This window comes from Octopus bimaculoides, chromosome 2 (genome assembly GCF_001194135.2).
Source record: "Octopus bimaculoides isolate UCB-OBI-ISO-001 chromosome 2, ASM119413v2, whole genome shotgun sequence".
Taxonomy (NCBI): Eukaryota; Metazoa; Mollusca; class Cephalopoda; order Octopoda; family Octopodidae; genus Octopus; species Octopus bimaculoides.
This window is the reverse complement of record NC_068982.1, coordinates 87,437,273-87,453,308: the sequence shown is the minus strand read 5'-3', so window position 1 is coordinate 87,453,308 and position 16,036 is coordinate 87,437,273. Positions and strand designations below refer to the sequence as shown.

The window sequence follows — 16,036 nt, the reverse complement described above, 5'->3', positions numbered from 1 at the left end:
GGCACATAAAAGACACCATTTCGAGCGTGGCCGTTTTCGTGCGGGTGACACGTAAAAGCACCCACTACACTCTCTGAGTGGTTGGCGTTAGGAAGGGCATCCAGCTGTAGAAACTCTGCCAAATCAGACTGGAGCCTGGTGTTGCCATCCGGTTTCACCAGTCCTCAGTCAAATCGTCCAACCCATGCTAGCATGGAAAGCGGACGTTAAACGATGATGATGATGATGATGAAGATGAATATGTGTGATTTCAGAAAGATTTAATTACTATTTTAGCAAGTTGACTGACCATTTAGTGGCTTTTCAAATTACCAAAGGTTGTAGCTATCTATTGCTCACGAGCAGTGCATGTATTGTGTGATTATTTTTTTGATAAGTGTAGTGGCTATCCTTGGTGTGGTTGAAAAGCAATAGGTTGCCATATCCTTATTGGTGGATGTGTTTTGAAAACACTGCAAGTCTGAAGTGAGCTGTGAAGATTACTTCTGTTCAGAAGATTAAGTAGGAATAAAGGATGATCTCTTGTGTATAAAGAGAATGTGTACTAAGAAGTGACAATGAGGAGATCATTAATTTATGGAAGGAAGATCACATGAAATATGATGAAAGTCATAGTTACTAATCTAATATAACCAAAACTCCATATGTTAATTACACCACAGTTTTTTTTATCTATAATAACAAGAGAATTACATAAGCAAACTATATGGAATTTTATTGAACAAGCTTAGTATCAATATTAGGTTGACTTTGCCTTTCATCCTTTTGGGGTTGATAAATTAAGTACCAGTTGCGTACTGCGGTCAATCTAATCGACTGCCCCCTCCCCTCCCCCAAAATTTTGGGCCTTGTGCTTAGAGTAGAAAAAGATGTCAGGTAACAGAAAGATAGTATGATCTTGTGTTATATTTATGTCAAAGACAAGTTTGTTTTCTTCCTTCTAAAGGTAATAAAATAAGTACCAGGATTGATATAATCACCTGTTCTCTCACCAGCTGTTGCTCTAAGCAGTTGACTCTATTCATTCTCCTTGTAGTGCATGGATTATGATGATAATGATTCCTTTTATTTGCCACAGAGGCTTCAGATGAGGACATTACAAGGATAAATAATCATAATAACCCTTTCTACTATAGGCACAAGGCCTAAAATTTGGGGGTGGGGATATTCATTTACACCGACCCCGTTGCTCAACTGGTACTTATTTCATTAATCCCGAAAGGATGAAAGGTAAAGTCGACCCCAGTGGAATTTGAACTCAGAACATGAAGACATGAAACACTGCAAAGCATTTCGCATGGCATGATAACTATTCTGCCAACTTGCCTCCTTTAGTGTCAGCTCACTGCCTTAAATAATAACTAGCAGGACCTGTGGAAATTCAGCATATTAAAAGACATTATGTTAATATATTAAACACAAGCAAAAAGTTGAAATCCTGCCTTTTAATCAAAACTGTACTTTTAAATGTAATTGAAATAAATTTAGAAATTGCTTATTTACCTTCTTTTAATGTTTGACAGATATGAGGTGCTTATAAGTTAACCCTTTAGCATTCAAATTTCTTTGTCAAATGTATTCTCTATTTATTGTTTTGAATCAATCATACATTATCTTCTAGCTTCATAATTTCAATTGTGGGTTTATATAGTTCTATATTTAAGAGATGAGGAATTATGTACATTATTTACATTCGACAGATATTTGTCCTCATCTTGTTTGTTGCTAATACATTTCGGCTGATATATCCTCCAGCCTTTTTCAGGTGTCTTGGGGAAATTTTGAACCTGGGTTCTCATTCCTAAGGTATTTTTTGATGTCATTATTATTATTATTATCATTATTATTATTGTTGTTGTTGTTATTGTTCAGGTCACTGCTTGGAATCGAACTCGGAATCTTGGGGTTAGTAGCCCGCACCCTTAACCACTATGCCATATGCCCATGGGCATATGGTGTAGTGGTTAAGAGCACGGGCTACTAACCCCAAGATTCCGAGTTCGATTCCAAGCAGTGACCTGAACAATAACAATAATAATAATAATAATAACATCGAAAAATACCTTAGGAGTGAGAACCCAGGTTCAAAATTTCCCCAAGACACCTGAAGAAGGCTGGAGGGGATATCAGCCAAAATGTTGTGTTAATAACAAACAAGATGAGGACAAATATTCATTGAATGTAAATAATGTAGGTTTATATGTTTTCAGGATAACATTGTTGGGTAGGTGCAAAAGGCTGTATATGGTCAATTTTAACATAGAACAGAAGGAATATTCTGGCCGGATGAAATGCTAAAGGGTTAAGGAAATAAAAAATGAATTAAAATGGTAAAACTTATATTTATTAAAAAAACTATACTTTTCACTGTCCAACTACAACCAAGGCTCAGTTCAAGTTATTTACCAATTGAGATTATTTTCATTTCATTTCAGTTTAGCTACCTATCCATATATCTATTAATATATCTCTCTGTCTGCATATATATTGATATATCAATAGACTTGCTAGCTAATTATCATATTTACTTTTCTTTTTGCAATGTATGTATCTGTCTACTCTCCCAATACAGATAAGTGTCTAAACCTAATAACAAAAAGAATAATGATAGTACCCCAGGATGGCCACAGCCTTTGGTCTGGAACACACAAAAGATAATAGTGTAACATCCACAGCTATTTGCTTACTATTTATTTATTTCAGTTTAATATAACTATCTATTAACAGATCTCTTAATGCATAATTTTTAGATCTTCATAGCATTGTTACATTAAGTTAAACATTTCAACTGTGCCTATGATTTGAACCTGGCAAATGCAGAATAATATAGACCTCCTCCCTCTTTCTTTCTCTCTTTCCCTCTCTTTGTTTTCTCTTCTTCCCCTTCTCTGTATATTTCTTCATTCGAGTTATTGCCTGCTTTGGCGTAAGTGTAACACACCGACAAAACAACCAGACACAAATTAGCAGAATAATAATAATAATAATAATAATAATAATAATAATAATAATAATAATAATAATAATAATGGTTGGTTTCCTTATTTAGGCACAAAGCAAGGAATTTTGAGGGAAGAATTAGTTTGTTACATCAATTCCAGTACTTGACTAGTATTATATTTTATCAAAACCAAAAGAATGAAAGACAAAGTTGACCACGGTAGGATTTGAACTCAGAACATAAAGAAATGGAGTGAATGCTGCAAGGCATTCAGTTCAATGTATTAGCAATTCTACCAACCACTATTCTAATAATAATGTTTCTTTCTACAATAGGCCTGAAATTTTGGGGGAAGTGACTTAGTTGATTACACTGACCTAGTGCTCAACGGGTACTCATTTCATCAACCCAAAACAGATGAAAGACAAAGTCAACTTTGGCAGAATTTGAACTCAGAACATAAAGACAGATGAAATGCCTTGAAGCATTTTGGCTGGGTTGCTTATGATTCTGCCAGCTTGCCACCTTCATATGTGTATTATTATATTATGAGTTTATTATAGTTGTGTAGTCAATAGGATATGCCTGACATTGATAAGTTTTATTTGCAACATAATTGTTTCAAAGCCTGAAATTCAATAGGAAGGTGTAAATTGATATCATTGACCCCAATTCTTGACAAGTACTATATTTTATTAACTCTAGAAGGTTGGAAAACAAAGTTGGCCTTGATGAGAGTTGATTTCAGAATGTAAAAACCAGAATAAATTTTACAACATTGTTTATCTGATGCTCAAGTAAACAATACTGAATAAACATAAGACTTCATATATTTTAAGGAAAAGAAACAAATGTGATTATGCAATGGTCATGTGTTCTTCAATGACACTGACAACATAGAATGGAAATTGCTCTAACCAGAGTATGAACTGAACTCAGTTTGCAGAAATACTGCCTCTCTTCATCAGCATTCACTCACTATATTTATTATTAAGGAATTAGGTGGATTCTCTGACAGAATTCAAAACTTTCTCCAGTTTGGCTATCTCTTGCTGTCTTCTTGTATTTTTATCTAATGCTGGCTGACCTTTTTTTTCCTGTAGTAAATAAAGTATAAATATTTATTTGTTGCATTTATTTAATTTTGAGTTGATTATGAAAAATAATATATAAATGTGATTGTGAGGATTGTATGCATGTGACATGTATATGTATGTATGTATAAATTTATGTGCATGAATGTATATACATCAATGAATAAATATATATATATATATAATTATATACATGTCTGTGTATATACACATGTATGCGTAAATGTGTGTGTATATATACATATAAATATGTTTGTGTATAAATATATATGTGTGTATATGTATGTATTAATGTACACACGTTTATATATGTATATGCACATATATACACATATATGTATATATTACTACATATAAATGAGTGTAAAATATGCATACAAACACACACACATATATATACTGTATAATACAGGTATAGAAAAAACATGTAAAGAATATTTTATATACCTCAAGAAAAACAAACGGTATAAATTCAAAGTAAAACAAACATGTCATACAGATTATGCCTTTTCTCATATCATGCAGTTCTGCAGAACTGATGTGTTGTCAATTACATTAGAAATGAATTTTATTTTCAATTCCTTCTTATTAACAACACTAGTGTGGCAGTTATGAAATAGTTAATAGAAAATTGATTAATATCTAGTAGATACTTGCTACTGATGATGCACAAAGACACAGAAATCCTGATTTAGCAACTCCACTACCACCGCTGGATGCTTTTTGTCTGCTCTGATACACTTCTATACTTTTTAGTACTATACATGTATACAAGAAGCTTTCTCAAGACAAATATCGCAATTCTGTGGTGTTCAATAATATATCCATGTTTCTGTAAAGCAAGAATTTGAACTGTGGCACATACAAAATGCCTGTAACAGATTTGAAATCCATACATATGAGCTTGTAGCTCAGCCATACTTGGTTGACAGACCATTCAGTTTAAAACCATCACCTACTCTTTGAGTGTCTTTAGTGCATCTCACTGTGATGCTAACATCTGGGACCAGAAGATTATTGCTTTCCTCCATATTTTAGTTTTTCCTGCAAATATTGATCTCCTGATGATCAAACAGAAAATCAACCACATCAATCTCACCAGTTAAGTAAGGCCTACAAAGTAATGAATGCTGGTCCTCTTTCTCTTGGTAAGTTATCAAAAAACAAAGATGTAAAATATTGGAAATAAATGAATAAATATACAATGAAGTTTCATAAATACTGAAGCCGTGCAAAATACATGCTAAAAATGTAGAAGCAATTTTTTTATAAAATATACATTTATTTAAATGCATAAAATAAATAAGGCATTTTTCTTTTCAGTAAATAAAATAAAATATATATCATAGTGCATTTCTAAACATGCTGCACACAAAGACATAAACTCTAAATAAAGCAGTGTTTTTCAACATTCTTTTAATAGTGATTCACTCAAATCATATACTGTATTTGATAGCATATAAGACATGATTTCTTCCCCAAAAGTGCCTCAAAAAATCACCCTAGGATCTATATGCATAGTTGAGCTTCTTGTATATTAATTTTATCACTACTACAGGTTAATTTTAATCTACATGATTTTTCTATCAAATCTGACTCCATATTAACATTTAATAAAACATTATTATTACTACCATTATTAATATTTTGTACTACTAGAATGCTTTAAATATTACATACTTTAATGCACTAAAAATTTCTTTTCTTGAATATGAACTGCTAAAACTGGGATGTGTCTAATATGTCATCAAATACAGTAAATTAATTTGTTCATACAACAAACCACTTCATGTCTGTATGCACTATGATTCTTCTACGGTAGAGTATGACTCACACATAGTTGTTCAACCAACTACTGATGTTGGTCAATCATAGCTGACCCTGGTCTAAATGGCAACACAGAAATTTCTGGCTACCCTCTGATTAAATTTTATCAAAAACTTATAGAAATGTGTCTTCATCTTAATGTTATTTAAAACTGAGAAACTAAAAATTGATGAACATGAGATATTGTCAAGTTCAAAAGCCACAAATCAATTTTGAAATGGACTTAATACATATTAATTTCTAAATATTGATTAGTATATGGCAAGATATTTTGCATGAAGAGACAGTCAATTAAATCAACACACTTAGTGTATTATTGGTACTTATTTTATCAACCCCAGGAAGATAAAAGGCAAAGTTGACCACAGTTGGATTTTAACTAACAACCTAAAGGGATGTAATTAGATATTGCCAAGTAATTTAATGTAAGGGTGGCAAATTAGTAGAGTCATTAGAGCATTGGATAGAATACCTTGTGGTACGTCTTTCAACTCTGTGCACACTGAGTTCAAATTCTGCCAAATTCAGCTTTTCTTATCATCCTTTCGGGGTCAATAAGAAAAGCACTCATCCCAGACAGTAGAGCTCCAGCATGGCTGCAGTCCAATGATTGAAATAAGTAAAAGATTAAAAGATAGACATTTTTTTAGTTACTCTACCTGTTCTGTCAGTCCACAGCCTTAACCATTCCACTGGAATTAATAAATATTACCTTTTTGACATTGGCATAAGGCAATAAATTGGTAGGGTAGGGCCACTAGTTAGTTGAATCAACTCTGGTTCATATATATGGTACTTTCTTGACTCACAGAGGAACAAAATGCAAGGTCATCCCTATCAGGATTTGAATTCAGAATGTAAAAGTTAGAAACTAAAACACTGAAAAGCATCTTGTCCAGCTTGTTACTGTTTCTTTCAATCTGTTGTCTTCAGACTTGATAAATTGTAAATATATTTCTAATTTACTGAAACGGTTATATTATAAATGAGTTGATATTTATGTGTTGATGCCATTTATTCATCAAATATTGCAAAATATTAATTTCTAATATGTTAATATTTTTTTCTGAGTTATTGATCTCAGCTTTAGAGATTATTGTGATGAGAGTCACGATGCCCCCTTGCGAGAAATAGACTGGACAAAGTGATTATAAATTGTAGCGGTTGGAGTGAAGTTTGTGTATCAGTTCGAGTTGAACTCATAGTGAAGTTGAATGGTGCTGGTTGGTTAGTTCATTTGGTATATTGATTGTTGATTCATGAAGAGATTGTTGGATTGTTATGTTGTTATTACAGCTGCATTGTTATCTTGTTTACAGTTACTGCACTGGTACAGTGCATCTAAACCATCCGTCACAATACCATGGCAGTACCATGGCATTGGAGACAGAGGATGCAACATCAGGCAACAAGAGTTTTGAAGCTCAGGTAGGTTATTTAACGATTTGTTCATGATACAACTTGTTAAATGATGGAAGACCTATTAGCTTATATAATACAGTTGCAAAAGCAACAACAAGAACAGCAACAGAAGTTGCAGAAGCAATTAGCACAGCAACAACTACAACTATACACAAAGAAGTCTGAAAATTCAGTAAGTTTGTTTTTGCCAGACAGCATATTGAACTCCATAACAGAATTCAGTTATAACCTAGAGGAGGGTATAACTTTTGCAGTGTACTATGGAAGGTATGAGGAGATTTTTAAAGAAGATTGCAAGACAGGATTGGGTTGGATGAAGAAAAAGTAAGGTTATTATTACGTAAATTAGCTCTGAGCATGAATGATACTGTAATTTCATATTGCCCAAAAAGTTTTGTGAAATTTGTTTTCAAGAAACAATCAAATTACTGTCTAACATGTTTGGTAATAAAACTTCTCTATTTAACACTCAAATGGAGTGTTGGGATTTAACTAAGAAAGAGGATGATGACTTTATTACGTATGCAGGAATGGTCACTGAAAGTTTTAAACTTAAAGAACTTACTCCTGAGATGTTTAAGTGCCTCATTTTTGCACAAGGCCTTACAGCAAATGAAGATACAGAAATATGGGAAAGACTTCTTTCAAAACTTGAACAAGCAAACCAAGATTTAACCCTGCAGACTGTTGCAGAGGAGTGTGAAAGAGTGTCAAAGAGTGAACCTGACACACAATGTAAGAAAAATTCAAGAAAAGGATTTCGCAAAAATACAGATATGCCAACCAAAAAAGTATAACCAAGGAAAATTGCTTGGTCCTAATCCATGTTACAAATATGGAGGCCTACATTTCAAAAAAGATTGTCCTTTTTAAAAAACCAAAAATATCACAGTTGTCAAAAATTTGGACACAAGAGTTCACACTTTAGAACAAAAGTATGAAGGTCAAAAGTAAAAAATTCTAAAATGCTCTCAGCAGAAAGTAAAATCGACTCCCAAATAAGGAAATTTGTACATGTAAAAGTAAATATCAAATTACAACTGGATACTGGTAGTAACATTTCAATCATCAACATCAACATGTGGAAGAAAATAGAGAAACCTATATTAAGAAAAACAGTGAAAACTGCACATGGCATAACGAGTGACAAACTACACTTTGTAGGTGAAATGTGGAATGATGTCACATTTCAAAGAAAAATTTGCAAGGTGAAAGATTTCATTTTAACAAATGCTACACATCTGTCAGTGACAGTGCATGATATAAAAATGAAATGTGCAGAGAATAATTACATTACAAGAATGAAAGAAACATTGAAAAATAAACAAAATAGAAATACAAATTCGAATAATTTTTCACTATACAACAATGTTTTAATGTATGTGCAAAGAGTGGTAGTACCAACTGCACTACAGGAATGAGTGTTGCAGGAATTCCATAGTGGACATCTGGGAATGTCGAGAAAGAAAGCCTTAATGAGGAGCTATGTATATTGGCTGACAATGGACTGGGACATTGAAAATTGTATGAAAGCATGTAGAGGTTGTGTGCTAGCAGCCAAAGCACCATCTGTGAAATACCAATCATGGCCTGAGATGGATAGTCTGTGGGTCAGGGTATATATTGACTACACTGAACTGGTGAACGGTGCATACTATCTAATTGTTGATAGCGATACAAAGTGGGCAGAGGTACGAAGGTGCAATAAACCAACTGCAAAGACAACAATAAAGTTCCTGTATGAATTATTTGCCCAATACGGTGTTCCAGACACATTGGTATCAGATAATGGAACACAATTTACAGGTAGTGAATTCAAAAATTTCTGCAAAATACATGCGATAAAACATTTTTACCCCACCCTACCACTCAAGGTCAAATAGGCAGGTAGAAAGATTCATTAATAATTTCAAGCGAGTGTTAAAAAAAAACAAGGAATGACATAGATAATGACGAAGCACTAATGTAATTCTTGAGGGTATATAGAATAACACCCAATCTGAATACCAGTTCAGGAAAGTCTCTGGCAGAGTTAATGTTCGCATGAAAAATAAAATCTATCTTCGATAAATTATTGCTAGGAAAAAATATATTTGAACGAAATACAGAAAAGGCAACAAAACATTTCAAAGTAGGAGATAAAGTTCATTTTAATTTTTACAAAAAGGGTAAAGAAGGTTAGGAGGATGGTCTTTGTATCTAAAAGATTAGGAAACATGATGTATGTAATTAAAGGACAACGTTGGGAACATAAGAGACACTTAAACCAATTAAAGACAAGACATACTGCAAGACGAAAGGAAATACCAATGAAAGTCTGCTATGACATGTTTGAGGTGCCAGCATTGAAAGAGATTGAGCTTCATAGAAGCAGCAGTAGAAAAAGGAAACAAACTGTACACTTAGAAATGATGCCAAAACAAAAAAGATATTAGATTTTTAAAAAAAGAGGGAGAGGTGCTGGAAAAATAAAAGATGAAATAAATTTCACATCTTATAGAAGTCAAAATCTCAAAAGGGGAGATGTTATGATGAGAATCACGATGCCCCTTTGCAAGAAGTAGACTGGACTGAGTGATTATAAATAGTAGTGGTCGGAGTGAAGTTTGTGTGTTAGTTCGAGTTGAGTTTGCAGTGAAGTCAGAAGGTGTTGGTTGGTTAGTTAATTTGGAATATTGATTGTTGGTTTGTAGAGATTGTTGAATCATTACATTGTTATTATGGCTGCATCTTTATCTTGTTTACTGTCACTACACCGGTACAGTGTATCTAAACCATCCATCACAATATCGTGGTGGTACCACGACATTGGAGATGGAAGATACAATAGGGATGAAAAATGTTTTAATGTTAATATCTCCAAGAAGGTGGCAAGTTGGCAGAATAGTTAGCACACTAGGCAAAATGCAAGCAGCATTTTGTCCATCTGCTCATACTGAGTTCAAACTCCACAGAGGCTGACTTTGCGTTTCATCCCTTTGGGTTCAATAAAATAAGTACCAGTTGAATACTGGGGTACATGCAATTGACTTGCACCCTCTCCCAAAATTACTGGTCTTGTACCAAAATTTGAGACTAACATTAATATTTGCAGGTGTAAAGGCAGTGAGATAGCAGAATTGTTTACATTTTGAGTTCAGATTCCACTGGGGTGGATTTTACCTTTCATCCTTTCAGGGTCAATAAAATAAGTACCAGTTAAGTACTGGGGTTGCTGAAACTGACTAACCTCTGTTTCCTAAAATTGATGGCCTTGTGCCAAAATTTGAAAGCATAATCTACAGGTGTAATTGTAGATATTACAAGGTTTTCTTTCTCTAAAGATGTAATTAATGGAGAAACTCATTCTCATTGAATCAACAATAATTCATCTCAGGTGTTAAGTTATTTAGCTTTTTGGATACCAACACAACTGAAAGCACCTCTGGTTCTATGATACAAACTATCTGTTTTAAAATTATGTAAATCAAAACCTTTCATCAAAATTTCCTATTAATTTATGTTCCAAAACACCAGCTTAATAATGAGAAAATTATTTCACTAAATTTTCTTTCACTTTTACTTGTTTCAGTTATTAGACTGGGACACTGCCTTGAAGAAATTTCATCAGTCAAATGAATTGACTCCAGTACCTTTTTTTTAAGCCCGGTACTCATTCTATCAGTTTCTTTTGCTGAACCATTAAGTTTGGGAATGCAAACACACCAACATTGGTTGTCAAGCAGTATATATATATATAGTTGAAATTTACAGAAAAATAAAAGACGAAGACAAATGTATAAACAACAAGTAGGTGTATTAGTTTGATGCTCAGGAAGGTAAGAAAGTCTTTTACATTTTGGGCCTAAGCTCTTCAACAGAAAGGAACATGAAGAAATAAACAGAGAGAGAATAAAAAACTTTTGGAGCTAGCAATATATGTGTGTGTGTGTGTGTGTATGTGTGTGTGTGTGTGTGTGTGTGCACGTGTGTGCATGTGCGTGTGCGTGTGTGCATGTGTGTGTATATGTGTGTGCGTGTGCATATATATATTATATATAATGGCTTCTTTCAGTTTCCATCTGCCAAATCCACTCACAAAGTTTTTGTTGGCCTGGGGCTATAATTGCTCAAGTGGGACTGAACCTGGAACCATGTGGCTGAGAAGCAAGCTTCTTATCACACAGCCATGCCTGCACCTAAATTTTTCTTTATTTTCAAAATAAATTTAAACTGAAGTAAAGCATTCTAATGGAAATATGGTAACAAAAGGGCTTCTTGATTTTTAAATTCCCTAACAACTTTGTATTTTGTTGTTTACCCAAAGTCAATCGTGATTAAGTAGACTTGTGATCAAAGACATTCCAACCATGACTATCCTCCTGTCTTTTTTGGAGTATGTTAGAGTGTATAATATATTGTGCCCTTTCATTATATTAGATAGTAAGATGGGATTTGAGAGATATGACTATTGTTTCTAGCAGGTCATACAGCTATGTAGAGATTCTCCCATTGGCTTGTTCCAACTCATTGGCTTTTAACTGCTCACATGGAAGCAGCAAATGTCATAGAGGCACTTTGAAGTGCACTGGGTGTATAAAGCATCCTAATTTTTCTTCGAAATAAAATATCTAAACCAGCTACAATACTTATATTTTAAACTATTTCAAAAAGATTTTTCTTGAAATTACAACACAACTGAGACATTATGCTATCAACGAGCAGAAAATATGATTCATGATGCACCAACCAACCTTCTGAAGTAACTTTTATAAATTTTTATAGGGAACACTAATCCAAGCAAATTTCCAATAGCAGGCACATATTAGCCGGGATAATATAAGAGGATAATAAACCACTGCATAAAAATAAGCTTCTATTTGATTAAAATAATCTGCTGCCTTTTTTTCTCCCCACCCACCTCAATGCATAGTGGGGGTGCATTTGTAAAATACTATTCAATGAAAGAAGGTGTTAAGCTACAAGGGTTGTGAACCATTGTTCCAACTGAATAGATTGATATTGTGGGTTAATTATGTCAATATTGCATCACCCCTACCAATCACTGTTGAAAAACACTAACATGGTGCAATTGAATACATTCGTACATACATATATATATGTGTGTGCGCATATATACATACATACATACGTACATACATACATACATACATGCATACATACGTATATATATATACGTGTGTGTATGCATGTATGTTTTAAATCACTTTTTTGTGGCAACACAACATCTAAAGATATGCAAAGAAAATGAAGTCACAAAACTACAGCATTCAAATGACTCACTGCATTCTTCTGCATTTTAGTGTAAGGAGCAGGTTTGCTGCCCCCTTGTTCTTTATCCTCCTTGTCTGGTTGCTTTAAATTGAATAAACAAAATATAGAATAACCAATACACCATTCAAAACAAAATAATTATTCTTATTATTTTTATGTTGTAGAGTCTCTGTAGCTTTTAAAATTAAACATTCAATGTTGTATTCATTTTTACATTATGAGTATTTTGTAATTGAATTTATAATTCCAAGTTTTGCTGATGCAGACCACCACCAGGGATGACATATTGGAAGGTGATCTCAAGATGCTGTGCTTACAGAAGAGATGACAAAGGACTGAGATAAACTGCAATTTGCTGTGCTCAAGAAGGCCCATCCATCACAGCAAAAATGACCACTTGGTATGCTTGTATGTAGAGCTGTTCCCCAACTCCTCTCTCTCTCCTGTCAAACATCTTGCCCTACCAACTCTCATCCCCTAACACCTATCACTCCCCAATCTATTGTACTACTTGGTTGTTATACCCACCTGGGAGCAGAATTGGAACATATAACATCCATTTCATTCTGGTTACCTCCCTCTATCCCCTTCCCTGGGAACCAGTTCCATTCCTCGTTATCATCCCTGCCCACACTATTTCTACCAATCACCCATTTTCCATGCCTTCAGTCACTGCTGTCTCTCCCCTCTGTTATATTCCATTCTAAATACCTCTCTTGTCTGCTATCATTCTCAATACCCTTTTACATCTACCACCATTCCCCACTTACTATAGCCCCTTACATACTTCTTTATTTCCCCCTCTCTGCTGCTTCTACACCTTGCACATTGTCCCACTACTTTCTGAACTATACTCTTTCCTGATCCATTCCTATATCTCTTGATTAACCCCCCCCCCACCACTCTATACTGGTATTTCCCATCAATTGCCACCCTTGTTCATCACTCACTATATTCATCTCCACCTTCATCTTTAATCATCTGTTACTCCCTTCTCATGTCTTGTAAAATTATCCACTCTTTTATCCACTACCATGACTCACTGCCTGTATCCTCTCTTATGTTCATCCTGTTGTATCTTGGGAGTTTGCTCTAGCACTCCATCACTTCTGTCTTTTTATCCCCTTCATATATGTATCTCCTCTACAGCAAGACACCTGTACTCGTCTCTCTATCATACTTTAGCCTTTTAACACCTGGCATAATGCCACAATCCTCTACCTTCACCTCTCAAATATTCCCCACTTAGTAGTGGGAGCATTCTTAAACATTAAACAAAAAATTGTCTTGGCTTGTAGTGCGCACAATGTATTGTAGTGTATACAATGAGCTTATTATTATTAGTTCTTTTTTTTTTTTTTAAATAAGACTAAAATTATAATGACAAATTCATGCTTGTGGTGTGCTCTTGTGGCCAGCTGTTGTAAGGAAGACAATTACAAAAGTAATTACAAAACCTACATCAAATCAGGCAAGATTAGAAGTTTGGATTTTAAATCAAAGAGCAATGAAGAAGGGGCACAGAATATACACATTTAATATTTCCTTTTTCTTACACTTGATCAAGCTCTTAAAATTTCCAATCATAGGTGGCCATGTATAGCATTATTTCATCCTTATTTGAAATTGTCAGCATGGCATAACTCAAGGCAAATAAATTACACATAATTAAACATTTGACAAAGATAAACATTTCTTATAGACAAAATAATTTACAGTTTAAAAGAAATTCATGGGATGCATATGACATTTTTTTTCTTTTTTCTTGTCTATTTTTGTTGTTCTTCATCAGAGATCAGTATAGAAAAATCTAGACCCAAAAACCTACATCAATAACAATTGAATGATTTAACAATATTCTAATTGAGGTTTCAATAAATTATAAAGGTGTGCAGTGAGACGAAGCCCAAAATGATAGTGGCCGATGTGTGCCACACAGAGGCAGTGACAAATGGACAAGATCTTTGGTGATTTACTGTACTTGAGAACATTTGTCAAGCCAAGTGAGATCAAATTTGTGGCCAATGCTTATGTTTTGTAACTGGCACCTGTGCCAATGGCACGTAAAAACCACCCACTACACTCTTGGAAGGTCATCCAGCTATAGAAACCATGCCAAATCAGATTGGAACCTAGTGCAGCTCCTCTGCTTACCAATTTTCAGTCAAACCAGCCAACTCATGCCAGCATGGAAAACAGATGTTAAATGATGATGATGATAATGATATATATATTGGCCCTCATGCCGGTGGCACGTAAAACACCCACTACACTCTCAGAGTGGTTGGCGTTAGGAAGGGCATCCAGCTGTAGAAACTCTGCCAAATCAGATTGGAGCCTGGTGTCACCTCCTGGTCCACCAGTCCTCAGTCAAATCGTCCAACCCATGCTAGCATGGAAAGCGGATGTTAAACGACGATGATGATGATGATGATATACACACACCCAGAACCATGCTAATAACTTAAGAGTTAAATTTTAGGATTTCTTGCTTTTCTGTGAATCGATTTTCATAAAACTTTTGCCAGCTGGTTTGCACACTATGGCAACACCGTTGTTATGTTTTCATTATTCTGTATAAGGTCCTTTTGTTTTTATTTCAGATTCTTCAGTTTTTGGGTGAACCACACTGATAGCTTTTGAATGAAAATAGCCCATCTAGACATTTCTTGTTCAGAAAATGAAGAGTAATGATACATATTAAGCATACTTTGGGTATATATTTAACAGAAAATCATAATAATGTTATAAAATTTATTGACATAATGAATTATTGAGCCACATGAGCACCATTTCAACAGATAACTTCAAAAACCTTATTAGTCATGGAATCTGTCAATTTCTTAATAGTAGCAGGTTAGACTGCCTCTGCTGCAGCTTTGATGGTTGCCCATAAGACATATTTCAACATAAATTGGCATCCATTGGCATAAACATCTTGTTTAATGATGGATCAAAGATTTTTGATTGGGTTGAGATCGAGAGGTACTGGTGATCACACCACCAACCTTGTATGCCGTAAGACCCTAGTAATGTTTGGGTAGTCCTAGCAGAGTGGGAGGGAGTGTTGTCATGCATGAATATGAGATTCCTTAGAAGTAATAGCGGTATGTCATCAAGCCAGGGATTCAAGATCTCTTTCAGGAGATTGCAGTCGGTGGCTGTGGTCACTTTAACCCCTTCAGGCACCCTGACTGGGTAAACAAGTCTGTCCCCAATGATATTAGCCCACAACATGACTCCTCCACCCTGTTATTGACATTGTAAATGTTGGTGACACTCATCTCCAAATTAGACCCAACCATTTGCCCAACAGTCAGGTCTGTCAAGGGTCACTCTGGTTTTGTCAGTGAACAAAACACAGCTAATTAATGTCTAACGAGAAATCCTAAATTTCACTCCTAAGCTATTAGTGTGGTTCTGGGTATATATATACACACACACACACATATATATATATATATACACACATATATAT

General features: G+C 34.5%; 1 protein-coding gene across 5 annotated transcripts in view; it reads right to left on the bottom strand.

The window, feature by feature from the left end:
• Positions 1 to 1,834: 1,834 nt before the first annotated feature.
• Positions 1,835 to 16,036, bottom strand: part of LOC106875787 (dynein intermediate chain 2, ciliary) — a 90,706-nt gene continuing 76,504 nt past the window's right edge. For 4 of the 5 annotated variants that reach the window (XM_014924063.2, XM_052978414.1, XM_052978415.1 and 1 more), the window contains 2 exons: positions 12,568 to 12,639; positions 1,835 to 4,038 (listed from right to left, as the gene is read on the bottom strand). In XM_014924063.2, coding sequence (XP_014779549.1) covers positions 3,940 to 4,038; positions 12,568 to 12,639 — 171 coding nt within the window. In that variant the 3' untranslated portion in view covers positions 1,835 to 3,939. The remainder of the gene's footprint in view (positions 4,039 to 12,567; positions 12,640 to 16,036) is intronic. The other variant, XM_014924071.2, reaches the window with a different exon arrangement.